General features: G+C 35.4%; 1 protein-coding gene and 2 pseudogenes across 2 annotated transcripts; all 3 read left to right on the top strand.

The window, feature by feature from the left end:
* The first annotated feature begins 969 nt into the window (after positions 1–969).
* Positions 970–1,879, top strand: LOC141507792 (olfactory receptor 51V1-like; annotated as a pseudogene).
* Positions 1,880–6,576: 4,697 nt separating this feature from the next.
* On the top strand, positions 6,577–7,502 carry LOC141507785 (olfactory receptor 51V1-like; annotated as a pseudogene).
* Positions 7,503–11,031: 3,529 nt separating this feature from the next.
* On the top strand, positions 11,032–14,672 carry LOC141489910 (olfactory receptor 52Z1P-like). Of its 2 annotated transcripts, XM_074190269.1 has the most exons (2): positions 11,032–11,051; positions 13,739–14,672. In XM_074190269.1, exon 2 carries the CDS (start codon positions 13,824–13,826, stop codon positions 14,670–14,672), a length of 849 nt encoding a protein of 282 aa, XP_074046370.1. In that variant the 5' UTR covers positions 11,032–11,051; positions 13,739–13,823. The 2 variants fall into 2 exon arrangements, with proteins under 2 accessions (XP_074046370.1, XP_074046364.1); XM_074190263.1 differs by lacking the exon at positions 11,032–11,051 and having other exon boundaries at positions 13,713–14,672.
* Positions 14,673–14,969: the final 297 nt, after the last annotated feature.

Raw genomic sequence — 14,969 nt, 5'->3', positions numbered from 1 at the left:
AATCTATGTCCCTTTTCCCAAACTACTTCCTAGTAAGATTTTTCACCATTTCCTCACTTTCCAGACATTGGGAGAAATATTTTTCTCTCATATTAATAATCAATTATTCTATTAGAATTAAGATTGTTTGTTTTCTCCCTTTCTGTTTCCTCATTCAAAAACCAGTTCTTGTGAAAGAGAGCGCTAATGATGAGATTGGATCTTAGGTAGGTCCTCACCCAGTTGGAGAACCTTACAAATGTATCTAAGTAAATATCGGCCCATTTCAACTGCATAAGTGATCTGGGTCCGGGTAGGTTCCATTTGTCTAGATTACTAGAGATGGGATCACTAGGTGGAGAAATAGTCTCTGTTCCAAAGTGACATGATGAGTCCCATCCTCAATCTTTTGTTAGAATAAGGCCACCCATCATTAAAATATTAATTATCTAATTAATTGTCAACCAGGTAGAGCTAATTTCTCCCTGTCAGGAATACTAACTCTCCAAGGGTATTTAAATATTGAGAAGACTCCATGATTTATCTTTGACTTCTGGGTGGGTCTCTGACCACAACCTATAAATCATTTGCTATACATAATAAACAAATTATCAGTTATCCAGAAATTATATCTTTCAGACTTTCCACTCATCACAACATTCACAGTTATTCTGATTCTTTACCATAGATTTATGTTTTCTCTGATTTTCAGGATGAAGACTCATATAAAGTAAATGGGAACTGGCATCATGAAGCAAAATTTCCTGGAGTTAGAGTAGGCAGGTAATGTACATCCAAATTCTAAGGAGTTATGCTTTTTGATTCAGCTTTTGAATTATGCCACATGGTTTATGTTTCTTTTGATTATGGTTTTTCTAATGATCTTTTCTTTTCCTTTCTTACAGAAATTATAAAGGTGATGTGAACTAAAGGTTAGTTCCTGAAGGAAGCAATTATTGACCTAAATCCATTTGTCATTTGTTTTCACTGATGTCTGTTCTGACCAGCGCTAATATTACATCCTCACATTTCTTCCTCACTGGCTTCCCAGGACTAGAACAATCCTATGCTTGGATCTCCATCCCCTTCTTTTCCATCTATACCATGGTTCTCTTGGGTAATTGCATGATCCTTCATGTGATCCGGAATGAACCTAGTCTACATGAACCCATGTTCTATTTCCTGGCTATGCTGGCCCTCACTGATCTTTCCATGGGGTTGTCCACTGTGCACACAGTGTTGGGCATCTTGTGGGGTCTCATCCAAGAGATTGACCTTGATGCCTGTATCATCCAGACCTATTTCATCCATGGGCTTTCTTGCTTAGAATCATCTGTACTACTTGCCATGTCATTTGATTGCTATGTTGTGATTTGCAACCCACTGAGATATACTGCAATCTTGACTAACACCAGGATTATTCAAATTGGAGTGGCAGTTTTAGTCAGAAGTTTTCTATTTATCACACCTCCCATAATTCATCCAAAATTTTTTGATTACTGCCACCCTCACATTCTTTCCCACTCCTGTCTGCACCAGGACCTTCTTTGATTGGCTTGCTCTGACATTAGATTCAATAGTTCCTATGCCCTGTTAGACTCTCTGTTAATCCTTATCTCCTATATCCTGATTCTGCACTCAGTTTTGGCTATTGCATCCCAGGAGGAGAGACTAAAGTCTTTCCAGACGTGTGTCTCCCACATCTGTGCTGTCTTAGTCTTTTATATACCTATCATTGGTTTGACACCGATTTGGGAAGCACCTCTCTCCAGTGGTACATGTTCTCATGGGCAACATCTATATTCTCTTCCCACCACTGATGAACCCCATCATCTATAGTGTAAAGACTCAACAGATACACAACAGAATCCAAAGGTGGTTTTCTCTGAAAAAAGACTAATCCATTCCTAGTAAGACTTTGTCTGTCAAATCAGATCCATCTCCCAACTCTCAGATTCAGAAAACAAAGGTAACTATAAGATTCAGGGAATAGAGAGCACCAATCCCAGATTCAGAATAATGTGATTTATGAGTAATTTTGTGGAAAATGTGTGAATAACATTGAATCCAAATTATGATTCAAATCCTGAATCAAGCTCAGTTCCTTTCTTTTCAATTATAGGCCAAATTCAATTTCTGTCTTGTGAGAATTTTTTTTAAATTATGGGAACAGGGAGAAATTATTTTTACATTGTTTGAAGCTAACCCTATATGACTAGAATGCTGGGCTACCTCTATATGCTTAGAGACCTTTAACAAAGGACTTAGGTTATGCTGACTAGAAAATCAGTCAGATCTAAAGATTAATGCAAGTTTCTCACAGCTATACTTCTGCAGCAACCCATATGCCTTCCTGCAAACTGGTCCATCAGTTATCGATTTAATGTTCCTCTGATTAAATACAGACCTTTGGGTGGACAAGCAATACTTCTGTTCCCTCTCAACCTCCCCAAATTTTGAAAGTCTCTAATGATTCCTCCATTTAGAAGTCAAATTACATAATTTTATAGCCTTATTTTCCACTTTTAATTGTTTTCTTTTAAGGAATTAGTCTTATTTGATGAAGGGTTTTTAATGCATAAACATCTGTCTTACACTGCGTTTGGGATCCAGTGCCAAGACTAAGGAAATCTGGTCCTGATTTCTTACGCAATAAGAATAAGGCTCAAAAGATCAAACCTTTGCTTCACTGGCATATTATCTTTCTTCTTCCAAATTTACTAGTTGTGTTGTCCTAGAAAATCATCAAGCACACATGTCTTTGTGCCCCTTTTACAGTAAAATTTCAATAATAATTACAGCTGCCTCACAGGGTTGTTGTAAGGCTTTGATGGGGATAATATTTATAATTTCTTAACACAATTTCTGGAACATAATAATGAATTCCATGCCATTCTCCTATACAGAGTTTGACAGTCTGATAGAAGATTTTTAGAAGGATTTGATCCTGTGTTTAGAAAACATCAATGTTAGGAAAAAAGAACTGTACTGAACTGTACTGTACTGAAAAGAACTGAAGAAAAAAAATCATATATTTCTCCAAGTATCTTTATTTGAAAATACTGTTTAGGACATGTCAGGACTAAAGCAATATAATTCAGTAGGTAAGACAATATATCAATTAAATGTCAACTTATCAATGTGATGATATTTGTTTCCTTCTTTGTATATAATTATCAAGTACAAAACTATTAAAATTTTTGTTTATAATCCTCTGTCCTTGAGAAATAGAAAACAAAATAATAGTTGGGTTTTATCTTGGCAATCTGTTAGTTAATATTATAATTTCTGAAAACCAAGTGAGCAAATACATTGCTGCTGTCCATAATTAAATGTATTAAGAAATAATTTAGTTAACAAAAGCATATCACTGAAATGAGGGAATGATGAATTTACAAAGAAATCTTGTGATTGGTGATGTATGAAATTCAGGAAAAGCTAATTAGAATTGAGGAACCTAATAATATTCTAGTGGAATGGGAAAAGAAGAGTTGAATCTATATCTTAATTTCCTTATTGTTGGTCCTCTGTGGCCCTAGAAATGAGCAGAAATGAGAGGAGCCAGAATCATATGAAATTTCTTCTTTTGCTTTACCTGCATTTCAGAATTAAGTCAAAGCTCTCTGGGCTGGCTCCAGGAACTGATTGTCATCTGCTGGGATTGGAGGGGATGTTGCAGAGCAGCAATTAGCATAGGGGGTGACAGAGACTGAATATGAAGGCTCACATCCACCATTCACTTCATTATTCACTGAATTACTATTCAATGCATGAATAAATTTGCCAAGTATCAAGAGAAACTCTTAAGGTTTGAGAACAGATACTTCCCCCAAACTGATCCTAGTAAAACCCTCTTGAGGATTAGGAAGAACTTGGATTTGAGAGTTAGGGAACCTTATTTCTGATGACTGTTAACTCACTGGCTGATCCTAGGGTAATCACAACCTCTCTAGGCTTAGTTTCTCAATCTGTTAAATGAAGACAACAGGACACGTAAGAGATATTTGCTTGATATATTTGAATCTCAAAGTATGCCAAGAGTGCCGGACCTGAAGCCTAGAAGATCTCAATTACAATCATCCTTCAGAAACACTGTAACCTTGAGTGAATTACTTCATATAGGTTTGCTTCAATTTTATTATCTGAAAAATGGCACCCTCCTCCTTTATTTTTTTGAGGTTCAAATATAATAATAATTATAAAGCACTTAGCAGAGTTCTTGGTATGTGTGTATGGATGGTAGTTATTATTAATATTATTTCAGGAAAAACTAGAAAGGAGTTTTGCACAAATATATTTTAATCAATACAAAAAATCACAATAATTTCCAAATAGATGTAGGATTTAATGTAATGGAATAAATATAATGGAAATAAGTGGAAATAAACATAATGGAAAATTTTTAAAAAATAGTATTCTTATAAATATTTTTTGTGACTATGGAAAAGGAGAACTTCTTAAATCAGGGGAAAGAGTATGAAAACAAAAGTAATTTCAGTTGAATGTATTTTAAAAATCATTTACGTAAACACAATTAATACATATAGAAAGATAAGAGAAATTATCTCACATAAAACATCCTCAAGAAAATATCTAATTGCCAGTATTCAAAATATTTGTGGCATTTCCTTGAATATATGAGAATAAGGACCATTTCTCAAAGACTAATTGTGAAAGTATATGAATTATGTTTCCAGGGAACAAAAATTTTTAGCAATAGTATGAAAGAATAATTCAAAGCTCTTATAAAAGAAATGCAAATTGAAACCACTGTAGATTTACCCTGAATATATTAAATTGACAAAATCAAAAGTAACAATTTTTTTAAGGACTATAGAAAGGCATGCCCATTAACACATTTTGAATAGAACTATGAATGACTCACTATTCTGTAAAATACATTGGAGCAACAATTATACTGGGAAAACAAATCCCTTAATTCAGTAATCCAAATGTTGGTCCTACTCCAACAAAGACAACAACAGAAGTGATAGAAATGTTAGATTCTAAAATATTTATAGCAGAAATTTGTGGATATAGCAATAACCTGAAAACAAATTGGGTGCCCTTCAATTGATGGATAAATGAATAAACTGATAATTATACTATACTATATTATAGCTGTGGTATGAGAAATGATGATTAGGAATTCAGAAAAACTTAGGAAGATTTTACAAAATCATGCTGCATACATAATCGCCTAAATAGTTTTAGTTGAATATTTATATAAAACCAAAAATAATATAAATCAAATCAACTTTGAAGAAAAATAACTTTGATCAATATCATCATCAATCTTGAGTACTAAGTTAGACTATACACCTAACTTCTAGTCAATGAGATTATGAACAGATCAAATATGTATGCTTTTTTTTAGACAAGAAAAAGTATAATTTTTTTTTAGATTTTTCAAGGCAGTGGGTTTAAGTGGCTTGCCCAAGGTCACATGGCTAGGTATTTATTAAGTGTCTGAGACTGGATTTGAACCCAGGTACTCCTGACTCCAAGGCTAGTGCTCTATCCACTGTGCCACCTAGCTTCCTGAAAAGTATAATTTTAAAAGTGAAAATTAACTTTTAAAAGACACATTTGACACCCTAACCTGACTGTACCCCACATAGGGTCCCTCAATAAGATTAAGAAAATGAAAAACATTTGATGACAGTATCATAATTGGAGAGCTGGAAGCAATTACAGAGGTAATTCAATTAGTCCAATACCCTTATTTTATGTATGAGGAGATGAAGGATCACAGAGGCTTAAGAGACTAAGTGGGATCTGAAGCCAGTTCATCTGATGTCACAGTCATTGCTCTTTCCTTATCATACCAAACTGGTAGCTAGGTCAGAGACTAAGGAGTTGCATCATATTTTTAGCTTTTCAAAACCAAAGATGAGCTATTTATCCCTGGAGACAAGCACTCCTGCCAGACCCTGGGATTAATGAGATCCTTCATAAATCCTCCCCTCCTGCCATCCTGAATATGAAACAAAGAACCTGTAGCCTCTGATATTGGAAACAGGAGAGAGAGAGAAAGAAGATATGGGTGAAGTAACCAGTGTGACATTGGAGAGCACAGACAATAGACAATAAGAAAGAGATCCTGGAATAGGAAGATGAACTAATCTGAGGTGGAAAAGGGCCACCTCTGAGACTGACATCTTTTGTATTTCCATATATTCTAAATAAACTGAATTTAACAAGGATTCTTTTCCTGCAGTCCAATTCCATTACAACTTGCTGCACCCTATCCAACATCTGGGCAAAAGTATCTCTAAAATGTAGTGCTAGTCTAGACCACTTTTTTCACATTCTCTTTGATTTCCAGAAAGAAAATTTCTAACAAGGGTGCTCTCAGTGAATTCTTGACCACATCAAAATCACCAATAACTTTATCCAAGAGCAGGTGATGTGGGTCCCTCTCCTATGAAATAATATATTTTTTTCTGATATCACTACCTATATATGTTCACCAGGACATATTTCAGTAAGAATTATGTTATTCCAAAATTATAGGCAAAAGATTATTTTGAGGGAAAGAAAGTTTTTGATGTAGACAAATTCCCTCATTTTACTTAAAAAGGACACTTTATACTCATGTCTACTCAATCTGGGTACAACTTCAGTGCCTCCATCTCACCTTCCTCCTCACAGGTTTCCCTAGCCTAAAACAGTCATACGTGTGGATTGCTATCCCCTTCTCTTCTATCTATGTCATGGTTCTCCTTGGAAATTGCATGATACTTTATGTGATCCACACTGAACAGAGTCTAAGTGAGCCCATGTTCTACTTCCTAGCCATGCTGGCCCTCACTGACTTGTGTATGGGGTTATCCACTGTGCACACAGTATTGGGGATTCTATGGGGGTTCCGCAGCTGCATCAGTTTGGATGCTTGTATTGGGCAGTCTTACTTCATTCATGGTCTATCCCTTATGGAGTCTTCTGTCCTCCTTGCCATGTCCTTTCATCATTACATTGCAATCTGCAACCTACGGCTCTATTCTTCTATTCTTACTGCTTCCAGTATAATCAAGATTGGGATTGCCATTATTATGAGAATCTTCCTCTTTATCACTCCTTACTGCAAGTTCCATATTCTCTCTCATTCCTTCTGTCTACACCAGGACCTGCTCCACTTGACATGCTCAGACATCCACTTCAAGAGCTTTTATGCACTGGGGTTAGTGATTTGCACCCTATTGTTAGAATCTGTTCTTATCCTTGTGTCTTATGTCCTAATCCTGAAATCTCTCTTGGCTATTGCATCTCGAGATGAAAGACGCAAATTTTTCCAGACTTGTGTCTCCCACATCTGTGCTGTCCTAGTCTCTTAAATTCCCATAATCAGTCTAACTATGGTACATCATTTTGGCAAGCACCTCTCCCCTATATTGTATGTCCGTATGGGTAATCTTTACATTCTTTTCTCACCTTTAATGAACCCAATTATCTATAGTGTCAAGACTCAGCAGATTCAAAGCAGGATACAGAGACTCTTCTCAGGGCAAAGGTACTACTGAATGTACCCTAGTGTTGCATGAAGAGCAAATTTTTTAGTTTTATCTTGATATTTTATAATAGTTGTAATAGTTTATCACCTAATCATATAACAGTACTAGGCTCCACATTTCTCAAGTAATCAACCTAAAATATCTTTAATTCTTCATACACAAACCACTGAAGAACAGTATGTTGCACACCTTATCTCCCCCTTCCAATTATACAGTTTTCTGCATATCAAATAGGCAAATGCAATCTCAGAAACTGGTCAGTGCAACATCAATAATACAATTCAGCAGACAGTAATATACCCAGTTAAGTGACCTGTCAATGCAACCTTTACTCAGAAACTGCTTTTCTCAGAAGACATGGTCAGACAAATGATTAGTCCTGTAAAGGGTCCTACACACATATAACTCTTGTAAGAATGGGATAATTAAATAGAATTAGAAAGTAAGTAAAAAGAAAGAATAAGAATATAACAGGGAGAGATGATTGTAAGCTGGGAACATCAGGAAAAATTTCAAAGACAATGTCCTTATTTAGCCTCAAAATGAAAACATACATAAATTTAAAGATGATATTTACTTCACAACTTAACTTATGAAGTAGGTCGCTTATGGAGTACCTAGGTGGCATAGGGGATAGGGAACCAGTCCTGGAGTAAGAAGGACCTGAGTTCTAATCTAAACTCAGATACTAATAATTAGTTACCTAGTTGTGTGACTTTAACTCTATTGCCTTGCAAAAAAAAGTATTTGGCTTATATATTAATCTTAATTTAGAAACAAAACTCAGAGCACCTAAGTGATTGACCTAGGGTTATATAGGTATTCTAAGGCCCCAGACTCTAACCTAGGTCCAAGATTAGGGATATTACCCAACATGACAACATTCTCCAATATATTTCCATGTAGGATGCAATCTTTGGAAACAAGATGAATGAATATTTTTAATTTTTTTTAACATTTTATGGTGAGAAAACACTAAATCCTAATAATGTATTTGAGGCATTTCCATTATCTGGAGAAGTCAAATAAAAATACTTGATACTCGATCCATTCATTGGAATTTTTTACCCTCTTGATTCTGTTTTCACTAATTATCTTGGTCTTGAAATGCCTGAGCTCCTGAAAGTGTAAAGAAATAGATGTAGAGAATGGAAAGTCTTGATATATATATATATATACATATATATATATATATGTATATATGTATATATATATGTATGTATGTATATATTCATCATGGTCCATGATTCTTTTAATTAATGGTAAGATATTAAAAATTATGTATGAAAACTATTTTGCCACACACCCCTATCCCTCATTACCCCATACTTCTCAGCCAAGTGGAGGAACAAGGTTATCTTTTAATTCTATGTCAGTGTATGTTCATTTTATCATGGCCATATAAATTTCTTTTATTGTGGGGGTCTGTATATGAACATATTTGTTTTGAGCTGTAGGATCAGATAAGAGAATCTATTATCATTAAGCTAATATTCATTAGTAGGATCAGAACATGTAGATATATAAAGAATAATGAGGAAATATTTATGGATTTAAACCTATGGGACTCAACCTTCATGATCCAATTTTGAGCAAGGAGATAAAAGGTAGCTCATCCTCGGGGGTTGAATGAGGTCTTCAGGGAGAGCTAGTTAGGCAGTATAAATAAAAAATCTTGTTTTCTGAACATTTACTTATTTTTCACTCCATCATTAACTAACCTCTCTGCCTCTCTCTCTTCATGTATGACATAGGTAAGTCAAGTTATACTCTTTAGGGAAGTGTTCTTAGGCAGCAAAGGAGTGGGAAGGGGTCATATATTTTGTTTCATGTAGAGAAGAAAGAAAGAAGGAGAAAAGGTTACAGCAGAAAATTCAGAGGAAGAGCTGGTCCTACAGAACATCTGTGATTGAAATCTCAGGAATGGGGTAGCTGATGATGTGAGGGATAATGACAGAGACTGAAGCATCTAAAATATTATGTAAAACTTATTTTCTGCTTTTATAACATATATTTGATGGACACATTGAGCCCAGATCTGTTTGTACATCCCAACAAAATGAGTAAAGAAGAGAATATAGCATGTCAATGTTCAAGCTGCTTTACTTTTCTTCCAAGGAGGTGGTGGCACAAGGGCAAGTTAAAACAAACAAACACTTTGTATAAAAACATTGACAAGTTTGAGAATGTGATGATTAAAAAGCTTTCAACAGACATAGTTTATGAATAATTTAATTATTTCATTAAAAAGATCAGTAGGTTAATAATAAAAATAAAAGGATGGTCATTAGACCATCTCTCTGACCAAAAGACCCCTAATGGCAGTAGAGTCACATTTTGATGATGTTTTGTTCTTTGGTCTCAAAGAAGACCATGTCTTTAGGGGAGTGATGCCATGACAAGCACATGAATTGGATTTAAAAGTGAGGGAGGTGGCTGTGCTAAGTCATCAACCCTACTTTCTCCTCTAGAACACCTGGGTCTAGTGGCCAGTTATGAATCAGGACAACAGGAGATAGCCCTGGTTGTGAGAAAATTAGGGTTGTGACTTCCTCAACGTCACAAAATTTCCACCCTAATTTCCTCACATCCAGGGCTATCACCTGTTGTCCTGATTCATAACTGGGCCACTGGACCCAGATGTTTCTAGAGGAGAAAGTAAGGCTGCACCTGTATCCACTGCACCACCTAACTTCTCATTTTATATGCCCTTCAAAGAGGAAGTGTTCCTGAGGTGTAGTAATTAGTTCAATTTGGGTAATGCAATGAGATGTGTGGGCTACATTAAAAAGAAGGAATTGGGATAAGTGACTTAGTTCAACTCTTGGTCAAAGCGACATCAGGTTCTATATAACCTAGCTTGATAATAGGGAGAATAAATTTTTACTCTGATCTATCAGAGAAAACATAATAAGCAGGAATATACCCATTAGTTGCTACTAAGAAGATCTTTTTTTTTCTGTCTGATTAGATCTTTACCTGGCTAAATATCTAGAAGAGATTTCTCACATTGGTTTCTGGATGAGGAGGTAGAAAAGGGTAAAAATATTGATCCTAATATAATAAGTTATAAACTAAAAGAGAAAAGTATTAATGTCTCACAAACAGATCCAGAATAAGGCAACAAAATTGGAGAAGGAAAATCAGTGCCATGATGTGATATAACTGAGAAAAATGGGAATGTTTCACTTGGAGAAAAGAAGGCATAAGGATGACTTTGGCACTGCATTCAGATAACTGAAGGACTGTCAGAAGGTTGAAGAATTAAATATGGTCTTTTTGTTTATAGATGGAAAAACTAGGATCAAATGAAAAAAGTTACAGGGCTAAAGATTCTATCTTTTTTTCCCTAATAAGGGAAAAAAGGAACTTCCTAGCAGGTAGAGCTATTCAACAACAGCAACAGTTCAATTGCTTTCTGGAATCACTGAATTTTCCATCAGTGAAGGTTTTTAAGCCTAGGCTGGAGGACCACAACTTGAAGACTTTGGAGAGAGACTTCGTACTCAAGTTTAATTGTATAAAATCATTTTTGCTGATTTTCAGCATTTCCAGTTTATTAATTCATAGCTTTAAAGCTCAAAGATTAGTTTGAATGCATCACATAAAACCAGTCATTTTACAGATGAAAAGAAGGTATGACTCTTCTAAAGTCAGAATGGTAGGAAGAAGGTGCAGCTAGGTGGTACAGGAGATGGAGCACCAACCCTGGAATCAGGAGGACCTGAGTTCAAATGTGGTTTCAGACACTTAATAATTAGCTAAGGCCTGGTTCCAAATCTTGAATCAGATATTTACTAGTTTATTGGACCTTTGTCAAGCCATTTAAATCTCTTTTCACACTCTATTTCCTAATTAATAAAATGGAATTAAACTGATGTAATTATCTCACAAGGTTATTGGGAAGAACAATGGAAATGATGTATAAGCCATAGCATGTTACAGAAATATGAACACACAGCAGCTAAGTAACGCAGTGGATAGAGCACCCACCCTGGAGTCACAAGGACATAAGTTCAAATCCAGCCTCAGACACTTAATGATTGCCTAGCTGTGTTACCTTGGCCAAGTCACTTAACCCCATTGCCTTGTAAAAACCTAAAGAAAGGAAAAAAGTAGGAAGAGGTGGAGCTGAAATGTAAATGCATGTCCTCTGATTCTTATCCAGTATTTTAACATCTTTTGAAAATCTAAAATTCTAATTAATGACATAAGAATGATCTATTTTTTTTTCTTCCTAGAGTGGCTTTTTTTTGAACTTAGAAAAAACTAGTTTATTGTGATTAATCTTTGATTTGAATATGGTTTGATTTTGTGTGATTTTTTTAACATTCCTTAATAACCTGACAATGCCCTCCTTGCAATTAGAAATTCCCTGATTTTAATTAGTTTCTGTTCTTAAACCCAAGTTACCCTATGTGGATATATGAGATTAATTTAGGTCAGAGGTGCTGTTTTCCAATGTTATTTCAATATATTCCCCATTTCTTTGTCATCTACAAACATTGCTTAATTCTACTATACAGAGTTTTCTGTGTTATAAAAGGACACACATACACACATATGTATATACATATATATATGATTAAATTAAGCTAATATGTGCTAACTTCCAGAGATTGTTCTAATAAGAGATAATTGGAATTATGCTACAATGTGTTTATCTCCAATTTAGTCTTAAGAAAGAACAAATGGAATTACCTTAACATACACATTTATTAGTTTCTTTGAAATGAGCTATGCATGCTTGGAGTTGTTAAGATTGAGATTTCACACAGTGCATTTTTAGGTTGAGTTTTAATAGGAATAAAGAAGGAGATATGTGGTTGAGCAGGCATTCCAGCTATAGAGAACAACATGCAGGAAGGCATGCAGGTAGGCTATTAAGGGACATTTATGATTAGTGCTAGAATATAAACAGAGCTCAAGGACTGTACAGGAGATGATGAGATAAAGTTGAATATATAGAGTGAGACACTCAAGATATGTGAAGAATGCAATATAGTGGCCAAAGAAGCTAACACAATCAAAAACTACATGAAGAAAGGCATAGATTTCAGGAATATGTAGATGAAAGTTTCTTTTACATACCTTGTGTGGAATTTACCTGGAGCACTATATTGAGCTTGTGGTACTGCATAATAAGCTCAAAAGGCAACCAAGACAGTAAAGGGTCCCAAGAGCACAACATGTGAGGACTGCTTGAAGGAATTAACTATGTTTAACTTAGAGAAGTGTTGGTATTTAAAGAGGTAAAGGTAACTGTTATGGAGTTGAGGTTAAACTAGAATAAAATTTAGACTTCATAAAACTAAAAACTTCTAAAAATGGGAGTTTATAAAGTAAAAATGGACTAATTTGGGAATTAGTAAATTCCTCTCCTTTGGTATTCAAGCAATAACTGAATGGTGTCATGTTGTATTTATAGTAGAAATGTTCTTATTGAAATTCAACTTAGACTCCATGACCCAAGGCTATTCTTCTAGGTTATATGACTTCATGATTTTGGAGCAATAGAAATGTTTTTGGACAGAGGAATGACACCACTAGGGAAAGGGCAAAACAATATCTGGTAAATAGGCGGCTTCTGTTTTAGGGAATCAATTTACTCTCATAGTTAAATAACTACTTTGATAGGCACAAGCATCTATTGCAAAGAAGGAGAAAGAATACAAACTGAATAATATATCACAGATGGTGTTTCCCAATGTTATTTATTTATATTTCCCCATTTTTTTCTCATCTACAAACATGCTTAATTCTATTTGTGCTTGCTTCCTTCCTCCTTTCTTTTCTTCCTTTCTTTTTGCATTTCTCTCACAAAATGACTAATAGGGAAATTTTTTAAATGATGCATACATATATAACTCCTATCAGATTGCTTACTATCTCAGGGAAGGAAAAGGGAAGTTATTGAATTTGGGACTCAAAACTTAAAAATATGTTAACAATATATTTTACATGTAATTATTGGGAAATAAAATAATTTAAGTAAATGAGGATAAAAGAAAAAATGTTTAACTGAAAAAATAAAAAAAAAACATTCAGATCATACCTTTGGTTCTCTTTTTCTCACTAATAGTGGAGCATGCCATAAGAAGGAAGCAGCCACCCACTGCAAGAAAGAATACATCAACCCATCCTCCCTACTCAGCACTACTGAGTCATCAGTCTCTTTTTGTTCATTGTAGTGGCAAGGTATAAAGAAGATGGTTGAATATGATGTACTCTTCACAAAATAACACCAACTTCCAAGATATCAAGTACATTCTGATTGGTATTCCAGGGTTGGAAGATTCACATACATGGATTTCCATTCCCATTTGTTTGATGTATTTTACAGCCATCATTGGCAACAGCTTCTTAATCTTCCTTATTATCACTGAGCGCAGCCTCCATGAGCCTATGTACTTGTTCCTCTCTATGCTGGCCCTGGCAGATGTCCTTCTCTCTACTACTACAGCACCTAAAATGCTGGCCATTTTCTGGTTCCATTATAGAGCTATCTCTTTTGGCAGCTGTGTAGCCCAAATGTTCTTCATTCACTGCATCTTTGCCGCAGAATCAGCCATTCTGCTTGCCATGGCATTTGATCGTTATGTGGCTATTTGCTACCCACTGAGATATACCACCATCCTGACACCCTCAGTCATTGGGAAGATTGGGGTGGCAGCTGTGGTTAGAGGTCTTTTCATTTGTTTTCCTTTCATCTTTCTGGTATACCGACTTACTTATTGTGGGCAAAATATAATTCGCCACTCCTACTGTGAACACATGGGCATAGCTAGGCTGGCCTGTGACAACATCAAAGTAAACATTATTTATGGCCTGACCATAGCCCTGGTGTCCACGGGTCTGGATGTCCTGCTCATTATTATTTCTTATTCACTGATTCTTCATGCAGTCTTCAACATACCTTCCTGGTCTGCCAGGCTCAAGGCTCTTAACACCTGTGGCTCCCATATTTGTGTGATACTCATGTTCTACACTCCAGCCTTTTTTTCTTTCTTTGCTCACCGCTTTGGAGGCAATACCATTCCTCGGCATGTTCATATCCTAGTGGCCAACCTCTATGTGGTGGTACCTCCCATGCTCAACCCTATCATTTATGGAGTAAAGACAAAGCAGATCCAAGACAGGGCAGTTCAGATTTTCTCCTCCATTAGGACATGTTGCTAATATTTAATGAGAAAATTCTTATGCTAATCATGCCTAATAGAGCATTTTGAATTATTTGGTGGAGAGTGGAAGTGATTAAATAAATCAAATCCATAAAACATCAACAAATAGTTTCCTGCTCTTCCTTTCCAAACAGTGGTATGCTGCTAAATGTTTAACATCTGATTTTTCTCAAAAAAAAATCACATTTTAAAATTTGGTCTGCACCACAGATATAATTCCCAGTACTTTCTTATAATCAACTAAACAAATGAATCAAGCCCTGATTTGTAGAAATTTTCATTTCTCTGGTTTAAA

Source organism: Macrotis lagotis, chromosome 1, assembly GCF_037893015.1.
Source record: "Macrotis lagotis isolate mMagLag1 chromosome 1, bilby.v1.9.chrom.fasta, whole genome shotgun sequence".
Lineage (NCBI taxonomy): Eukaryota > Metazoa > Chordata > Mammalia > Peramelemorphia > Peramelidae > Macrotis > Macrotis lagotis.
Note: the sequence above shows the minus strand (reverse complement) of the source record. Positions and strands in the feature narration are given on the sequence as shown.